The 18,122-nt window shown below is 35.2% G+C and overlaps 1 protein-coding gene across 1 annotated transcript in view; it reads left to right on the forward strand.

Annotated features, from left to right (window-relative positions):
* Positions 1–18,122, forward strand: part of GRM8 (glutamate metabotropic receptor 8) — a gene marked incomplete at both ends in the record, with an annotated part of 340,828 nt that overhangs the window by 266,077 nt on the left and 56,629 nt on the right. The window contains one exon of the mRNA XM_082066696.1: positions 4,933–5,069. Coding sequence (XP_081922822.1) covers positions 4,933–5,069 — 137 coding nt within the window. The remainder of the gene's footprint in view (positions 1–4,932; positions 5,070–18,122) is intronic.

Below are 18,122 nucleotides of genomic sequence, written 5' to 3' on the forward strand. Positions count from 1 at the left end.
AACAGCCTAGGTCACAGACACATTGCTTCAGTAATGTTTAGCTAATGTGCTAGTTTAACATCCAGAGTTGTTTAATGCTTCTGGCTGTAAACTGGGAGGGAGGAGGGAGAATTTCTTTTAGGACCAGATTAATACTTTATAGCTCCAATAGGTAAATGTGTCCTTAGGCTTAATAAAATGTAACTTATTTTATGCCATGGATGTGAATTGTCTCCAAATGAATGGTAACAGAACTACTGTACATAGCACCCTTCTACAGGATTTATAGAAGATTATTTATTTATTTAGTCTGATTTTGGAACGATTTTGAAGTAAGATCCACTTACCAGCCACTCAGTGTTTCAAAAAATCAGAGGGACTTGGTACACAATACAGGAAAGACTGAAGCTTTCAGGTGACCACATCATACTTGCAGTATATATGGCTGTTAAAAGCAGTAGTAGTAGTCCTGTAGTAGACAAAGGCTTATGTTTATGACTTGAGAAACTCAGAACACCAGGTGAACAATCTGGTATCTCTTTGTATGTATTTTGAACCACATCACTGGATGTAGCCACAGTTTTGCTGTCATGACAGTATAATCACTTCATGCTGTGATGTCTTTGAAGCAGTAGAAGAATGAATGGAGCTCTGTCTCCATGTGTTTCTCACTGTATCTCATCCCTTTTGTCCCTTTTGGTTAAGTAGGTCCTGTAAACAAAAATGAGCAATTTCATCCTATGCTAACCATGAGACTGACTTGCTGCTGGTCTTTCTTTTACAAACTGATGACATTAAATGAGCTGCATTTTCCTGTTTTGTTTTACCTGTTTAACTCTAAAGAATGCGATTTCAAAACAAGTCTATGAACCTTTTGAACACTGCTTCATTGTTAAATTTGAAGTTTTCCTTCCAATTATTAGTCTACAGTTGTACATCAGAAAAAAAAATAAAAAGAAAAAGAAGAAAAGACTTTCTGAAAGTATCCTGGAATTGCTCAGCAAAGAGAAATTTCAGAAACAAATCTCAAAAATAAGCTGGTAACTTTGTTTATATATTTAAAAGAAAAAAAGAAAAAAAGAAAAAAAGAAAAAAAGAAAAAAAGAAAAAAAGAAAAAAAGAAAAAAGAAAAAAAGAAAAAAAGAAAAAAGAAAAAAGAAAAAAAGAAAAAAATAAAAAAGAAAAAAAGAAAGAAAAGGATTGGCACAAAGCAAAGATGAAGAAGATGAAAGATCACAGATGAATTTCCATAGTAAGGCAAGCTTATTACGGATTCTTGAAATTCTACCTTATACTTCTGTTTAGGCATTCAGGACATATTAAAAATTAGTCAAGATGGTGACAGATTGAATATAACCACCTGAGTCAATCATGGGTTAAAATTATGCATGGCAACATAGTCACACAGAGAATATAATGTGAAAAGGCCCAACGACACAGTTCCCTCACTGCTCTTTGACTACCTTCTTAAATGATTGCTGCCAAATTATGAAAAACAAAACAAATCAAAACAAACAACCAAACCAAAACAAAATAAACAACAACGAAAATCAACCAACACAAACAAACAAACAAACAGAAGAACCCAACGAAACAACAAAACCCAAACTGAAAAACATGCATGTCTTTGTATTCTCTGAGGTGGTCTACACTAGTGTTACAAGGACATTTTTCCAAAGCAAAAGTAACATTTTTCCTATGATGGTTCCCAGAAAATGTAGTTTCTGGATGAGGATATCCAAGTTATTTCTCTAAGATTGATGTCCTATTGAAGCACTATTTAGTGTGGCTTCCCAAAATCTTTTTATCTAAGCTGTAATTTATATAGCCTGGTCTCACTGACTCAGGTCAATGGTGTGCTCTGTATTACTTTCTCTCCGCAGTGTGTGGTATTTAGATTTAGCAGCCAGTCCTCAATGACCATGAAGTGGAGCAATTAAACAGTGTCTTAAACTAGAACTAAGATGCAATTCCCTCTAGTGGTAATGATACAGTATAAGCATTTATGGCAGTGCAGTGCCAGATATCAAGAGAGCTCAGCTCTACATACCTGGTTGTTGAAAAGAAGAGGTACTTGTACAACTCAATGGTATTTGTTACAGAATTATATACTGAATCTAGATGTGCTTTGATCTATGCTATTAGTTACGGTCAGCTACTATGTTTCTCCACGTGGTTTAAGTATCTGATCTCTATACAACATAAATCAGTTTTTCCACAGAACTATTTACTTTAATTGGGTGAACTACCCAACACAGTATATTTCCTAAAGAAACCTTTTCACTTTGTGGACTATCCATTCTCAAACAAACTGTTCACCCAGATCATTCACTAGAGCATATTTTTCTTCAGATGAGGTTAATATTTTTTTAAGAACATTAATTAAACATTGGTGATTTGTTTGTAGCCCTGAGGCCTCCAGTTTCTGTCCTTACACTTTCAAGTCTACTGCTGCCATCTGACGTTAATAATTTTGGAAACCCTTGGTAAAATCCCCAGTTTTTCTTCAGATGTCTTTGTATTTTGCTTTCCTGACTATGTAGCTAGTGGTTTATTAGCACAATCCAGCTATGCATACCTCCCTGTTTTAGGCCCATTAAAAGTTTCATTCCACAAAGTAACAATGAACTAGAAGACATATGTAAGTTGCAAGACATTAAGACACAAAAAGATGAAATAATAGTCTGGTACCACTTGCTAACAGTGTCTACTAGTTATGGAAGCATTGCTGGAACATCATAATAAAATTTACTTTACAGCAGGCACTGTGACTGTTATTGTACTTTCTAAATTTGCTATTTAACAGAGGGATAGCATGTTATTCCCAGTGTATGGAGGTCTGAAACTTCTGTGACTTATTACAGCTTTTAACAAGCCTAATTTTATTAACTTGGCAAAGGTTGTTTTAACTTCTATTATATGAGAAAGATCTTGTTGGACTCGGAGTGGCAGTTGAATTCAGCAGGATGCCATGTTCATGTCACCTAAGGTGCACAGCATGAGATGCTGTTATGCCCTAACTGAGAACACCACTACATCAAAGGAAGAGATGGTTCTCAACTGTGCTATAGTCTGTCAGTTTGTATGTGATATTTCTAAACCCAGCAATAATTTATAAGTTCACATTGTTATTGCTGAGCATAATAGCATCTGAAGTTCCCATTGGTCTTAAGGGACACAAAGGACATTTTGTGTCTGTTGGTAAAAGATATCTGTTCTTTATATAAGCTCTTCAAGTGCTGCTTAGTGGAAAGATGAATTCTATCATTACTTGAGAGTAATATTTTGCAGGTTACATCAATGCCTACACACCAACAACAGCTGAGTATGTGTTTATTAGGCGGAAGAAATTTATTAGATCAACCTACTATTTGAGCAGTGAAGAATAACTTAATTGCTTGGAAGTTCATAGACTGGCATTTTTCTTGCCCTTCATTCTGTTAAATGAATTGGGAGCAAAGCATGAAGAGCTTTCCAAAATTTTGCATTGAGTGTCTTGTATCTTTATGGAGTCTTAAGACTTTATCACACAAACTTTTTTATACTCTTCTTCCGTAGTTGCTCACATCTATTTTTTGCAGCTAGACTTCTGCTGGCAAAACTGTGGCACAGTAGTTAATTTGTCACTTGTCGCTTTTAAAGCACTGTTTATTTAACTGGATATTAGTTTTGTATGAAAGCTGCTATACAAACAAACAAACAAACAAACAAAAATGAACAAGATACTTTACGAGAGACAGGCACACATATTTATGCTGAAATTCTGTGGTATGTAGATTGCTGTCACCACTTCTACTGGCTAATCTCTGTTTGATATGTACCTAGAATTTCAAGCTTTTATTTGCATTCCCTGGAAAACACAGTGGACTTAGTGCCTCTAAGTGCTACATTAACAAGTCTTGTACTGTAGGAATTTACTATGAACTTGATATTCTCCTTTTCCTGGGTGTTTGTATGGAGAAATGTGAAAACATTGTGGGGTGGGTTTTGTGATGGTTTGCATTTTTGTCCAGTAAAGATGGATTTCATTCTTCAGTCACTGAAATGGGACTTTAACATACTTGAATTTGTCTTCAATGGACCTCAGATATAAGTATGATTCACCTATACATATGAATTTGGGGGATGGGTGAAAATGGCATTCTTTGTGTAGTCTCTGTAGGAGTGCAGATCCTTGATGTCACCTTGAAAGAATTCATCAAAATGTGTTCTAATCTGACTGGCCTAGTTGTCAGGGTAGACATGTAGTTTTCAATCTTTGAACATTTTGTTGATCGAAGTAAGAACAGAGTGTCGATTTATAACTTTTGACAGCTTCAGCAAGGGCCCTTTCTGTCAGGCAGTATAAAGGAGAGAGCAACAAGCCCAGCTGCTCTCCTTAATTTATTTTGATAAAACAATTTTACACAGGTGGTCAGTGTTAGAAACTGATCACATTAACTGTGACCACATTTAGACACTTGCATCCCAAGGTCTTTTATGAGCATTGGCTCCTAAACTGATGATATTAATTTTGTTGTTTATACTTAACAGGGTAATACTTTACGAACTTCATTACATGATTTCTATTTTGTGTCTACTGCACTGTATTCACATCATTAAGTGAAATAGTGCCCTTCTGCAAGCCAAATGAATTTCTCTTCTTCTATCACAGATTTTCCTAGTGTTCTGTAATACACACACACTCTATAAAAAACAAACAAACAATCAAAACCAATCAACCAAACAAAAAGATTGCAAAAGATTCTATTTTCAAATTGTTTTACTTAATTCTAGATAAGGTAGATTTTGTGATGGTAAGAAAAACACACATTTTCTCCTTGTGAGGTTTGTGGATTTATTACCATACTAGTCTTGCATTGCAAAGAACCTGCTCAATCTTTAATTAGTATTTTTCTTCTAAAATATATTTTCTCAAAAATGGTTTTTAAAGTTTTTATTTATTTGTTTCAGGGAGTGCTGGAACACCTGTTATCTTCAATGAAAATGGAGATGCTCCTGGGCGTTATGATATTTTCCAGTATCAAATTACCAACAAGAGTGCAGAATACAAAGTAATTGGTCAGTGGACTAACCAACTTCGTCTAAATGTAAGTACTAGTTTGATTATGATGCTGGTATAAGAGAATACTCATTTGAGTATTATATTACTTCAAAGCACTTCAAAAATGTTGATGATTTCTTCTTTGTCAGTTCACAGAAGAAAGGCCTTGCATTCTCTTCTTGAGAAGGCATTAAAAATAGCACAATGGCCCATAACCTGAACCAAGTATTTTTATTTTGAATGATGTTGGGTTGTGTATTTACCTGTTCCTTTAAATGTGATTTTAGAATAATTACATATATGGTATTCCTCATACTGATTACGAAGTTAGGCAGGGAAATAGTAACTCATCCTTCAAAATAGAGTATCAGACAAAATAATGGGTACATATATATTGTCCATGTATTTAAAATAATATAAGGGGATGGAAATGTATTTCGTAAAAGAAAGTTTAGACTCTAAACACTTCTGATTTAGATGTAATACTAGGATGATGAACTACTGCAACAAAAAATATCTTGAATATAAAGGGAGTATTTGGCATTTTTCTATATAGTTAAATAGGATTAAGATAGTCCCTTATTACTTAATAGCAGAAGAAACAAAAAAGACACGACAACTTGCCCATCCTTGGGAGGTATTTTTAATTGATGCCTTAATATATTCTGCAAGTTTTGTAGAAGTTAATACCCACCTGTGTGTGGAATTATATTTGTTTCAAAAATCACCATCCCAATAAGATTCAGATTACATAATATGTAATATTTGTATGATAGCTAAGTACCAAGCCACAGTTATCACTTCAGAAATTGTTGGATCCAAAGCACTTCTTTCTGTTAGATAATGGCTCCATGTAAGGAGATGAGAAGAGCAAGATGAAGTTAAGCTGTGTTCTTGTTAACTGTGAAATATTTACAAGGCTTACTTCAGGTATGTTAGCGATTTGGGTAGCTCTGCAACTGTGAAATATCGAGTATTGTTTTGCTAAGGGCTGATGAGAACGGCAACAGTGTAAATTGATGACTAGATTCACCAAAGGGAGTTTATTCAGTGACTTTAATCAAACCACAAAAGGCAGGTTACAAACACCTCTGGTTTTCCTGAAGAAGAGTGAAAAAGACCATAAGTAAATATTTACAAATTATTCTCCTGTTGAGACTACTTTGCAATAATTATCTGAGTGCTATCAACAACAACACACATGATAGTTCTACATTTTCAGCTACAGCTGTTAAACCACTTTGCCATATCTACCATTTAATATCTGTAACTACTTGACAAGGTCTCATTTATTTAATTCTTCTGCCCAGATATAAAAAGACTCTACCAACAGAAACTGTGTGTAGCAGATTGTATGGCAGTGTTATCTCCTTCCACTAATCTGATATGTCGGTTGAAAGGCATGAAAGGAAAAAAAAATGGTTAAACAAATTTAAGGATTAATACTAAATAGTAATTTATGGAAAATACTAGAGTTAGACTCTTATCAAAACTATTATGGCATACATTCCAGATCTTCATAATTGCTACAGTTTTCTGAAAAGTTACTGTTTGGTAAGTGAGCTGAAAAACTGATACACAAATTTTGCACAAATGTTAGTAGTAATGTAACAGTTACATAGTAGTAGCTAAAAGATACCTTAGAATTTATTTAAATTTTAATTCCATTCCAATCTGCCTTTTTCTATCCCCCTCCGACTCCTAAATTTTTCATTAGGCCTGTAGCTTTTCAGTCCCATTATTTCTGCCCAATGTATGTGTACTCCAGGGAGTTCTCAGAAATATTACATTGGCTGTTATTCAGGCTACTGAAACTACACCATGCTAACCACATTGACCACAAAGCTAACAGGAAACGAATTATCTAAGGGCATTCCTTGTTAACTCCAAATAAGAATGGTTGTGTTAGGGTGTTCTTTGGCTCTTTTTTTTTCATCTCTTTTTTTTGTCTTCATGAGCTCACATGCTGAACACAACTGGTTGTCCAGCTTCCCAGGCAAGCTCTCTCTAGATTATGAAGTGGTGGAAATGCAAGCAGGCTGGCACACTGCTCCTCAGTGGATGTTTCTGCTCCCAGCAGCATGCCATGGCCCTGCTCTTGTCCTGCTGCACCTACTCTGTTGCGCACCCCCTGATCACATGGACCAGGAGGTGAGCAGGGACACAGGGCTCCAGCCATGTGCACAGTACAACTGGATTGATTCAGCAAGGAGAGGTACTCCTGTTTCTCTACTCATCTTTATCTAAAACCTAGAGGATTTCTAAAAGGAAGATTGGGTTTTATTTCTTAAAGTTTGTCAGGGTTTGAGATGCTGGATGGTGGTCTCCATTGGTGTCAGCAGGTGCTGGTATAGTAACAATGAAGAAGGAAGTCATAATAGGGGTGATACACTTTGTTTCCATCTGTTTCTGTATTTACTACCCTTAATTAGCACGTGTTGGTGGTGGTTATGTCACATGAAGATATGTTCTGGCAAAGCTGTTGCCTCCTCTCACTAGACAAAGTGTATTAAACCCAAGTAAACTTTGTGAATGATTGTCAATACTCAAAATCATCATATTGCAAATTAGGTAGTGCCTTTGATTGCCAGTGGATCAGATGGAACACAGTGGATGTTTTCATTGGCTCCTGTGAAAATATCTTTATGTATTGCAGGCAAAGCACTAATAAGATAACAGCACTTTTTTGCCCTGTTGTCTCTAAAGGAGATTCTTTTAACATAAAATACTTTCTCCACTGTATCCTTCTTTCTCTTAATGAAGACATGTGTCACTATGATATTTAATGAATCTGTCAGCTAGGTATCCTCTATAGATACTTCTGCTCCTGTTTGTACAGATATTTCTACTTCAAATTGTGTGATAGCGTATAATAGCTATGACCATTTACGATTGTGTACACCTATACAGCTGGTATTGCGCTTCAGAAAATGTGTAGCTTTTATTTGTTTGTTTATTTTCTATTCCAGAAAAATAAATCATGAAAGTACCAGGTTTGCAGTACAGTTCAACCTTGGGAACAATTAATGTAACTAAGATTAGAGCATGTCTTGCATCTAAATAATTGAATCAAAGGGTTTCCTTTTTTTTCTTTCTAATGTTTTCCCCCCTTTCTTTTTGTTTTCCTTTTCCTTAGGATCCTCTTTGATATTTTCTCTGTGGGGTTTCAGCAGCAGGTCTCTGTTCTGTGGGCTATGGCCCCTCACTTGGTTGCCAGCCCTGGCTCTGTCTCTGACTCCAGTCCTCAGCATTCAGGATTCCTCTGCTCGGGTCCCTGGTTCCTCAAAGTTTTTGCTGACTCTACAGGGTCCTTGTGGTCAGGCTTTAGACTTGTTCCTTTGCTGGTGCAGTGCTGGCTTTCCCTTTGGGCAGAAAGTGCTGACTGTCAAGATGAAGGTTCCATATCATGCTCCCTAAGGGTCTGTTTGTCAGCAGGCTTCACCAGCTGCAAAGACTCTTCTAGCTGTGGTGCGGGGTTCTCCCTGTGGTCCTCAGTAACATTAATGCTCTCCTTTAGGCAGACTGACCTTTCAGATTTCCTCTGAAGCAGCTATAGCTTCTAGATATAGGAGCTTCATGATTACTGATCACCACTACTCTTGCAATACTTACAAAAAAAATGCATGTGTGACAATGCTGAAAGATATGGTATAGAAGTTAAATCTAAAAAGAATCATGATCTCAAAAATTTAAACTTCTGTGGGATTCTTGAGTTTGAATAAGGTATCTCAGTCTTTAACAGATGCAAGGCACCTCTGAAAGCAGATATGTAGAAACATCAAACTACAATCTCAAATAACCTAATTGTATTTTTTTGCAGTTATTACTTTACATGATTCTGACAATGTAGATTTACACCCCTTTTAAAGTCATTTTAGTCTCTAAGGTTGTCTAATTTTAAGTAATCTTAATGTATTGGAAATAACCATAGCCTGAGATTTTTCTGTATCACTTTGAAGGAAAAATATAATTGTGTTAGAACTTCTGATAATTGACTATACATTAGCTGTCAGGGTTTTTGGTTGTTTGCTTTCCTCTTTCTCTTTATCAATATAAGCAGATATCTTAGTGTTCAGAAAACTCTGACAGTTAAAATCCTTTCTTCCAGAAAATATTCTGGTATTCATAATGAATAAAAACCCAGGAAAAGGTAGTTGTTTCTGCAAAAGTTATGTTTTATTCATATTGCAACAGTATTTTGCATACCAGGTCACACGAAAAGTTCCCTACAAATGTGTGGGTTTAGCAAATTTGAGCTCTCAACCATGTAATCTCTGTAGGAGGAAAGTTGTTAAAAACAAGTTTTCCTTCCTGGCACTTATGATTTGAAATCAACTTCCTTTTATGATTAATAATGAATTCCCTCTTAGAAACTGTGTTCTGTATTTCACGTGTTATAATACAAGTTAGATTGAGATATTGACTAATGACTTTTGTCAGAGGCAGTAAATGAAAATAGTCCCAGTCCTCAAGTTTTAATAACAAGTTTCTCAGCACCCTTTTCCTAGGAACCCATTCAGTTTGTTCTGGTTGATTTCTGAGGGATGTTTTTCTCCTCTTTAAAAATGTTCTCTTTTGAAATCTAAGTGCCAGTTAGAAAAATAATAGTTTAAATGTTAAAGAATTTTAAAATATAATATTTTGACTTTTCAAAAAAATCCTTTTAAATACAATTTAAAGCATTCCTGGATTTTATTTTACTCATGCCTTGTTTTGATCTACCATAATCTGTGTTTAAAGATGCTAATCTGAAAAAAAATGTACATCGAAATCCATATTCTTCCAAGTTAGTAATTTTGATTGATGTGCCTTCAGGCAGACACAATTATTAGTGTTTTCAGAATCAGGTGTTTAGCTGATGCAGCTAAAAATCTTGAGTGGATATCCATTCATGTGATACTGTTCCTTAAGAAAAAAACAAAGCATATTAAAAAAAATATGTTTCAAGTGAAAACAGTAAAATTTTAAAGATAGAAGTTACTTGTGATTGTTTTGTGTTGTTTAGGTTTTTTGTTGTTGTTGTTTTTTGAGCAAGTAGTTCTGTTACAAGGCAAGAGAAATTTTAGAATAACGTATTTTCTTAGAATTAATAGGATGCATAAGCATATGGACTGTATACACTGAGGATATAAATGACTCAAGGGCAGCCATTTTTCTGTAATGGTCTTGATTTATGACTAAGAAAACCATAAATTAAATTTACACTAATATGATGAAATCTCAGAGAGACAGCCGTAATCATCATCAGCCTTAAGCACAGTGTTTGGTGAACTAGTAAAAATTGGGAACCCCGCATCGTCAATGAGCTTCCCTTCAGGCATCTGTATCACAAAAAGATTTGAATCTATTTGATTTCTCTTGTGAATTTTGTATCTAATCCTGAAGGATACTATCAACACTGACATTAGTCAATTATTTCTGGAAGAAACAGATTCAAAATGCATTAGTTCCCTTTCTTGTGACATAGTAAGAGAAAATAATTCAAGAAGCTTCTGATGTTTTCTCTAACTGCAGCAAAAGGTCTGAAGATTTGCTGTAGGCCACTATATTTCATTAAAGAAGCCAGAGAGCCTCTTTTTTCCTGTGGTGGCTATTATATAATGGATATATGTTTTCAAATTGCTGAACCTAGTCCCTGTATTTTACAAAAAAACATAGTACAGTGAAATACACAAATGGAGCACTTAGTGCTATATATGATTATATCTATAAACAAAATATGACAATCATACTGCCTGTAGGGTATTCTTCTGCCCATATATTACAGTGCAGTAGGGTTCAAACTTACACTCCATCCATGTTTTCTCTCTGAAAATTGTTGAGGCTGGGATAAAAATAAAACTTAATGAGATAAGAAAAAATGTTTTAGGTTCTTCTATTCTTCTTCTCAAAATTATACTGCAGTCTTTCTTTATTCAACCAGGGCTGAAAGTAGAAAGATACTGTTATGGTTTTTGGAAGACTACTTAGGTTTTACAAAGCTAGTCCTGATTTTAGCACTGGTCAATAAGTATGACTCAAGATTTATTCCTCTTTACTGTCAGAGTCTTAGGTCAATATGAAACTTGTGGTCACTAAGTACAAATGCGAGGCTGAAGAGATCAGTCAACAGTAGGCTACAGTGGATGCAGACTGTAGATAAGCCAACAAAATACACAAAACATTGAACAAATTGGGGATTTTATGATTTTGAAAGGTTCCAGATTGTATTAATAAAGAAAAAAATATTGCTTTGAGGTAGGGGGAAATAAGCTGAATACAGATATTGAAAAAACATTACATGATTTTGAGATGTGCTTGTAGCAGAACAGATGCTATTTCAGATGTGGCTGAAAATCAAAACAACTTGTGGATTCAAGAGTCAACAACCTTAGAAGAACCCAAGAAGACTGACAACTTGTCTTCCTTCTAAAGCTTTTTACTTTGTTGATCCTAATAGTTGTTTTATTTGTCTTTTTTTTTTTTCTCAATGAAACAGACAACTTGACTAATTCTCTAGAGAAAAAAACAAAAACAAACAAACAAAATGCAAACAATAAAAAACAAGAAAATGCAAAAAAAGATAGCCTCTAAGAAAATATCCTGAGCCTGCTGAACCTGGATAACCATTTCTTTTTCTTTAAAATGATACCAGATTGCCAATGAAAGAGCCTCTGCTTGAGAGCTAGGATGAATAGGGATTTTTTTTCCCAACTTGTCAGGGTGAGTGAAAATCAGGTTTGCAGTTCCAGGCTTGGCTATGAATTTGTCACAGGATTCTTGAGTAGATGGTAGATATTTTATAGTTTTTTGTGAACATCCTTTGTAAGAAATGTTACAATTAGAATGAAGTGTTCTTTAAATAACCATAGCCAAATGGACTGTGGAGGTTTGTTTTTTGTGTGGTTTGGTTTTGTTTTTGTTTCTGTTTTGTTTGTGGGTTTTTTGTGTGGGGGGTGTTTTTTTTTGTTTTTGTTTTTTTTTTCTTTTTTAATTCCAAAAAAACCCCAGAAAAGTTGCCATGCCATGCATAACAAATAAAATAAATTGGTTGTGTTTAAAATAATATTTTTTTTCTCTTTCCCAGTAGAAACAATTGTGCAGTGACAAAACAATGAAAAATCAGGAGCTTTTACCAGAAGAGTTATGTATTCATATATAGGACTTCGGAGGAGGGTTAGCTGCTCCCTTGGTATCAACTAATATTGTGACTTTTAGAATAGACCAACAACTGTTGGGTATGGAAGGTAGTTCGGATTACGCATAATTGGACACAAGTCTGTAGTGAATTGATTTGTGAGGTACCAGTGTGAGGCATAGAGTATCAGCATGTTTCTTTCATTTTTCTCCTCTCCCTCACAGAAATTTATATATGTACTATAATTTGAAGACTGAGCTGCCCTTTAAACCTAGAAGGAAAATCTTCATGCTTAAAAGCAAAAATAGTAGATTAAATTATTTTAATTATTGTTCATTTGTGTTACAGAATGGAAGCCTACTACTAAATTAAAAATCATGAAATGGAAAATGAAAGGGACATTCAGTGGTTATGATATGATGAAAGAGAATAACTAGCAGTTAGCAGTACATTAGTATATGATTATTTTTTCTGTTTGCTTTACTGTAATTTCTCTTCATTTTGCAGTAATATTAATTTCATTTATTTAAGATTGTCATCTATTATTTATCCAGGACTTTTCACTGTGGTAAATCCCCATTTACAAAATAGTATCCCTGGTTTTAGTGGTGATATTACAGTATAAGGCAGGGAATGAAGAATGTGTAGCTAATCTCATTGTAACTTTAGCTTGCAGTAAACAGATTTAGTGTTGAGTGGGACAACAGGATGTGCTGGGAATGACTGGATCAAATAGAGAGGATTTCAGTAATGGAAAAGCATAGGCAAAAAGTAGAGAAATGGCTCTGGAATGGTTAACTGAAATTTGTATCACCAGAGGCTGTTGTAGCAATGAACTCCTAAACTTGTGATGTAATTCATCTGTTCTCTTCCCCAGTGCTATGACCTCAATAGCAGAACAGTGACTTCACTTTGAAAAGTATAGTACCTGGAGAGAGTCCAGCTGCAAGTGATGACAATGATCAGCCATCTAAAAGTTTGCCTGCAGGGAAAGGTTGAACCAACTAGGATTGTTTAGTCTGGAGAAGACTGAACTGAAGGGAGTTATGTTAATCTCTTTCAATATAGAGAAGATTATTCAGTAAAAGAACAAACTGTTAGTCATGGTTAATTTGGCTATTAGGAGAAGTAGTGGATTTGAATTACAGTGAGAGAGATTTAATGTGGACGTGCTGGAAAATTCTGATGATGAGCATAATTAAGCACTGGGTTGCATTACCTGGGATGCTGGGCAGTCTTCAACACTTTGGGGTGGTTGGAGCAGGTGAGCTGTACAGACAGATTTTGCAGAGTTGATTCACGAATGGGGCCAGAGGAGTACTCCCAAGATCTCCTTCAGCCATCATTTCTGTCTTCTGTTTTCTGTCTTTTGTTAGTTTGTTTTGTTTGAATTGGTAGTAATCCCCTCGAAGGTAGATTTCCTATATTCCTTGAGCAAAAGCTCAGAGGGATACAGGCAACTGGTTTCCTGAGTGAATGCAAGACTCCATTTGTCTTTAGCAAGAACTCTGTAAGAATGTAATAACAGATTTATTAGTTTACAAACTCGGCTACTTATTTAGGACCTTTTTTTTTTTTTTTTTTACATGACAGCTGTTTAATACTTCCCAAACTGATTTATGTTTGTTTATGTGGACAACAGTTTCTTATTGTGACACTGGTGATATCTTTTACCTAGAACTTCTTTCCCTACCATTTCTCAGAGAAGCATTTTCCCTGTAACCAAAAGCAATACATCAGCTCTACACATCATAATATTTAAAATGCATCATTAATTAACTAAAAAGTAGGAAAAGTATGATCATCAGCATTTCTTATTTACCTTATTCTTCTAAATATATTAAAAAATGGTTTCTTAAATAAGTATTCTGTAAAATTGAAAGACAATCTAAAGAATTTAGTTGTCATGAAAATACATTGAAATTTTTCTATCTGTCTGCCCTAGTTATGATTTTAGTTTTTCATTTGTGCTCAAAATATATAGCACCTGAAATCTGCCCAGTCAGATTTTTCTAGGCCTTTCATAAAGTTAACATCTTCTATACTTATGTTACTCCAAGGACGAAGACACTCCAGCCTCTGAAGGCATTCTCCTCCATTTTTTAACTCCCCTTATCACTCTGAAGTGTCTTATAAATACCTGACTTTACTTCTCTTTGCTATAATTTAAGCCCAATATTTCTTATTTTATTATATTCAGTATACATTGAGCACATCATTATTTTCACATATTCAAAGACTGTTGTTTTACCCCCTAGGCTGTGTTGTTTCTTCAGGTTATGCAGCCTGAATTCGTTTAATTTAGTCACACATATACTGTTTTCTAAACACACTTCTGATCTTTGTTGATTTCCTCTGGACTCCCTATTTGATCCTCCTTCAAACTGAAACACCGTGACCTTCAGCCTTTGTGAAGTGCTCTGGCTGAAGTCTCACTAGTGTAGAGTACAGGAGGAACATCATTTCACGTGTTAATGAACGCAGAGGGGAAAGATTGTTTTATCAACCTGGATTTATCAGGATTGCAATTGCCCTTTTTGCAACAGTGTGACATTGGTTCAACATATTATAATCCACTAAAGCCCTGAGATCTATTTTTATTCTGAAGACCTGATATCTTTCTGTCCTTCCTGATCCATATGGTGCTATCTTTTAGTTGTTCCTGTTAAACTGCATGCTCCTTTTTTTTCAGACTTTCTGCAGTGTCATTTGGAATAAGTGTCTCAACCTTCAACATAGCTTCAACCTCTTCCACTGTCATTGCCCAAATTTGATCACTATATATTATATTTTACCACCCAAACTGCATTGAGTGGTTATTACAAGTACTGAATAATAGCAGACTAAGAATAGGCCCTATTCAGGCCTCACTCCGTACCATCTCTTCCATTCTGACAGTGAATCAATGAAAAAAATTATCTTCCTATAGCTTTCTGATATAATTTGCACCTGGCCCTTAGGGGCCAGATCTGTTTCAATAGGTTGCTTATGACTGAGAGTGTAATTTAAAGTAGTGTCAAAAATCTTTCTAATGTTAAGATAAATGACACCTAGCTGCTTGCCTCTCCACAATGCCTGTTACCCTCTCACTGAAGGAAATGTCACAGCTCACTGTTGACAGATCCCTGTTGGCTGTTATTTGTCTTGTTTGATTTCTCTGTATTTTTGAAATGTGTTTGTTTATTTCTTTAAGGATTTTTTTCTGTGAATTCAAGTTAAACTGAATGATTGATAATTCCCTGGCTGCTCCTTTCCCCCCCTTTTCTGAGCATAAGCACTAGGTTTCCCATTAGTATGTTCTTCATACTTCCCCATAAAGTCTCAAGACCTTTCTATCTCCTCAGTCAGTTTTTTAAGTACCATAGAATAAAACTCAATATGTTCAGTCCATATGAAAACGCCTGACTTCCTGAAGTACTCTCATTTTGAACATATTCATCTTTCTTTCCTTAGAAACAAGGATTTTTTTTTTTCTGACTAAATGTGCTGTGTGGTATTTTCTCTAGCTTAAACTTCTTCCACATGCTTGTTTTGTGCCTGCCAGATCACTAAGTCTCTCCACAGAATTTTCAATTTAATTATTGACTCTTCATTCTAAGCAGCAGTATAGACTTGGCAGAGAGAGCTCTTCCCCTGCTGCTGAATATCTCAGTGTAAAACAGAGCCTGTTTTCTGCCAGTTCCAAACTAGTTCAGACATTTTGTATGTGATTTTGTTACCTGACTGGAGTTGTGCTTAAAGGGCCAGTGTGATTTTGTTTCTGTAATGCTTAAAATTCAAAATTATTGTAGTGGAAATATCTACCTGTTCACTAAGAGGAACTGGAAAAAAAAAGGTATGGGCTTTTACAATGGAAAACCATCTTAAAGTAATGTCAACATGCGCATCTCAGTCATTAGGATTTTGCAGTGCTGTGGAGTAGAATGTACTACACATATTAACAGCTTCTTTTCCTAGAAACAGGTTAGACAAATATATCAGGAATGTTTTGGGTATAGTGGCTCTTTTCTTGAGACAGGGAAATAAACATGATCCCTACATTTCAACTAAGCTTGTCTGTTACTCTGTCACAGTCAATTAAGGTACAAGGTTGCTGAGGTGAGGGCAGCTTTGCTCAAAATTTCAAGTGCTTCACTTTGCTGAAACACTGGTTAGAGGCTGAGAAACACAGAATCGCAGGTCTGTTTTCTGTTATTCTTTGAGAGATCAATGATGAAGTTACTGCCTTTGTGTTTTCTATCTTGCTGCTGCTTATGCTTGGATGGAAAGCTCAGGAAAAATATGGAAAATTACCTTGCTCTCTTCTTTCAGTTCCCTCATTATAAGTATTTTTGCCATAATTTCCTTAAAAAGCACCTGTTTGGAGGTATGTTACAGCTGATGGCTATCATGCTGACCAGTGTTACCTTATTGTAGTTAGGATGTCTTTTTCTGTATTCTGCTGATACTCTGCTTTCCTTTATCTTATGGTTTGAATGTGAATTGAGGCCATCATTTTTTCTTTCAGATTTGTACAACCCTTAGTGCAATTGAGGTCTTGGTCTGCGAGCATTATGGGAATAAAAATAATACATTGTTTCTGTATTGGTATTATTTTGTGGGAAAGGTTTTGAGGGTTGGAATTTAGAGCTATTCATTCTTCAGTTTCATATGCATAATGTCTTTTCAACTGATCAAGAAACAGGAAATAGATTAAAACATTTAAAATAATGGGGCAGGATCAACATCTTTTTTCATACTGAATTGAGGCTTTTTGTGATTAGCTAATTTCTAGTTTTAAAATAATGAAATATTAAAGATAAGAAAAAAGGCGACAAATAATCTCCTCAAGTAATATTATATATGTGTATGGGTCATGCCCTTATGAGCATAACTCTACTGTAGTTGCTGGACTGATCTAAATCTGCTGAAGGTCTAGCCCAGTATATAGTCCCATGTTTTGCAGGCCATCATAGAGGTGTTTAGGGACAGAATTCTCAAGCTTTTTGTTTTGATAAAGAAATTCACATTTAAACCAATAGAATGATTAAAACAAGTAATGGTGACTATTGTTTTCATTAAATAATGGGATTTATTCAACAAATTTGTCTTAATTTTAAATTTTTAAAAAATCCATATAAGATTCCTTTAAAGTAAAATGGCAGCTGTGCTTAGGCCCTTGTGTTACTTCTGTTTACTCTGACCTACGAAGTGGGGGAGAATCTGAACACCATTGGGAAGAAAGGCATCTGACACAGATTGAAGGGAAATGTAGTAGTTATGGACCAATGGACTTGGGATGGGTCAACACAAACTTCAACTTAGGTAACTATAAATAAAAGCATCAGATTTGGGAGGAGCATGTTTGTTATGAGTATTAAAAGCTTCAAGAAGAAATGTGATTAGTCAATTAAACTAGTGATGGCACGGACCTTGGGCAAAACTGAGAAGATTCACCAGGCACAAAGAGAGTGATGTTAAAATCTCTTTGCCAGAACTGGGCTCATTTTCTTTTCTCCAAGCACTAAATTTTTTGAAGTATGCTTGCAGGCTATTTCTGCATGATCAACTGCAGGAAGATAGTACTTCCAAGCCTTATTGTTCAAATGGCCTTAGTACTAGAGCTGGTCAAAAATTGCTTGACTAAAAAGGGCAATGGTGGAAGGTTTCCTTGCAAAACAGCATTTTCTTAAAGAAAAATCTAAATCAAACAAGTTGTGTTTGTCTTCTTTAATTTGAAGGTTTTGGGACATATTTAATGATTAGAAAAGTTATGGCACAGTTTGCTTTTGATAGCATTTAATGACTTCACTCCCCATGTGTACATTGTAAGTTATATATGTAAATACTCATTAAAATCTCTCCAAGTTCATATCAGGCACATATAAGGGCAATGATGACCTATAGCTAAGGATACGCGATAGAGATTGTCTGTGGGAAAATGGTCTGCATAAAAAGTAGCATTGGAAACCTGATTTTCAGTCTGATTTGCTGATAATAATT

The sequence above is a fragment of the Streptopelia decaocto genome, assembly GCF_964273445.1.
Source record: "Streptopelia decaocto genome assembly, chromosome: 1".
NCBI classification, from domain to species: Eukaryota; Metazoa; Chordata; class Aves; order Columbiformes; family Columbidae; genus Streptopelia; species Streptopelia decaocto.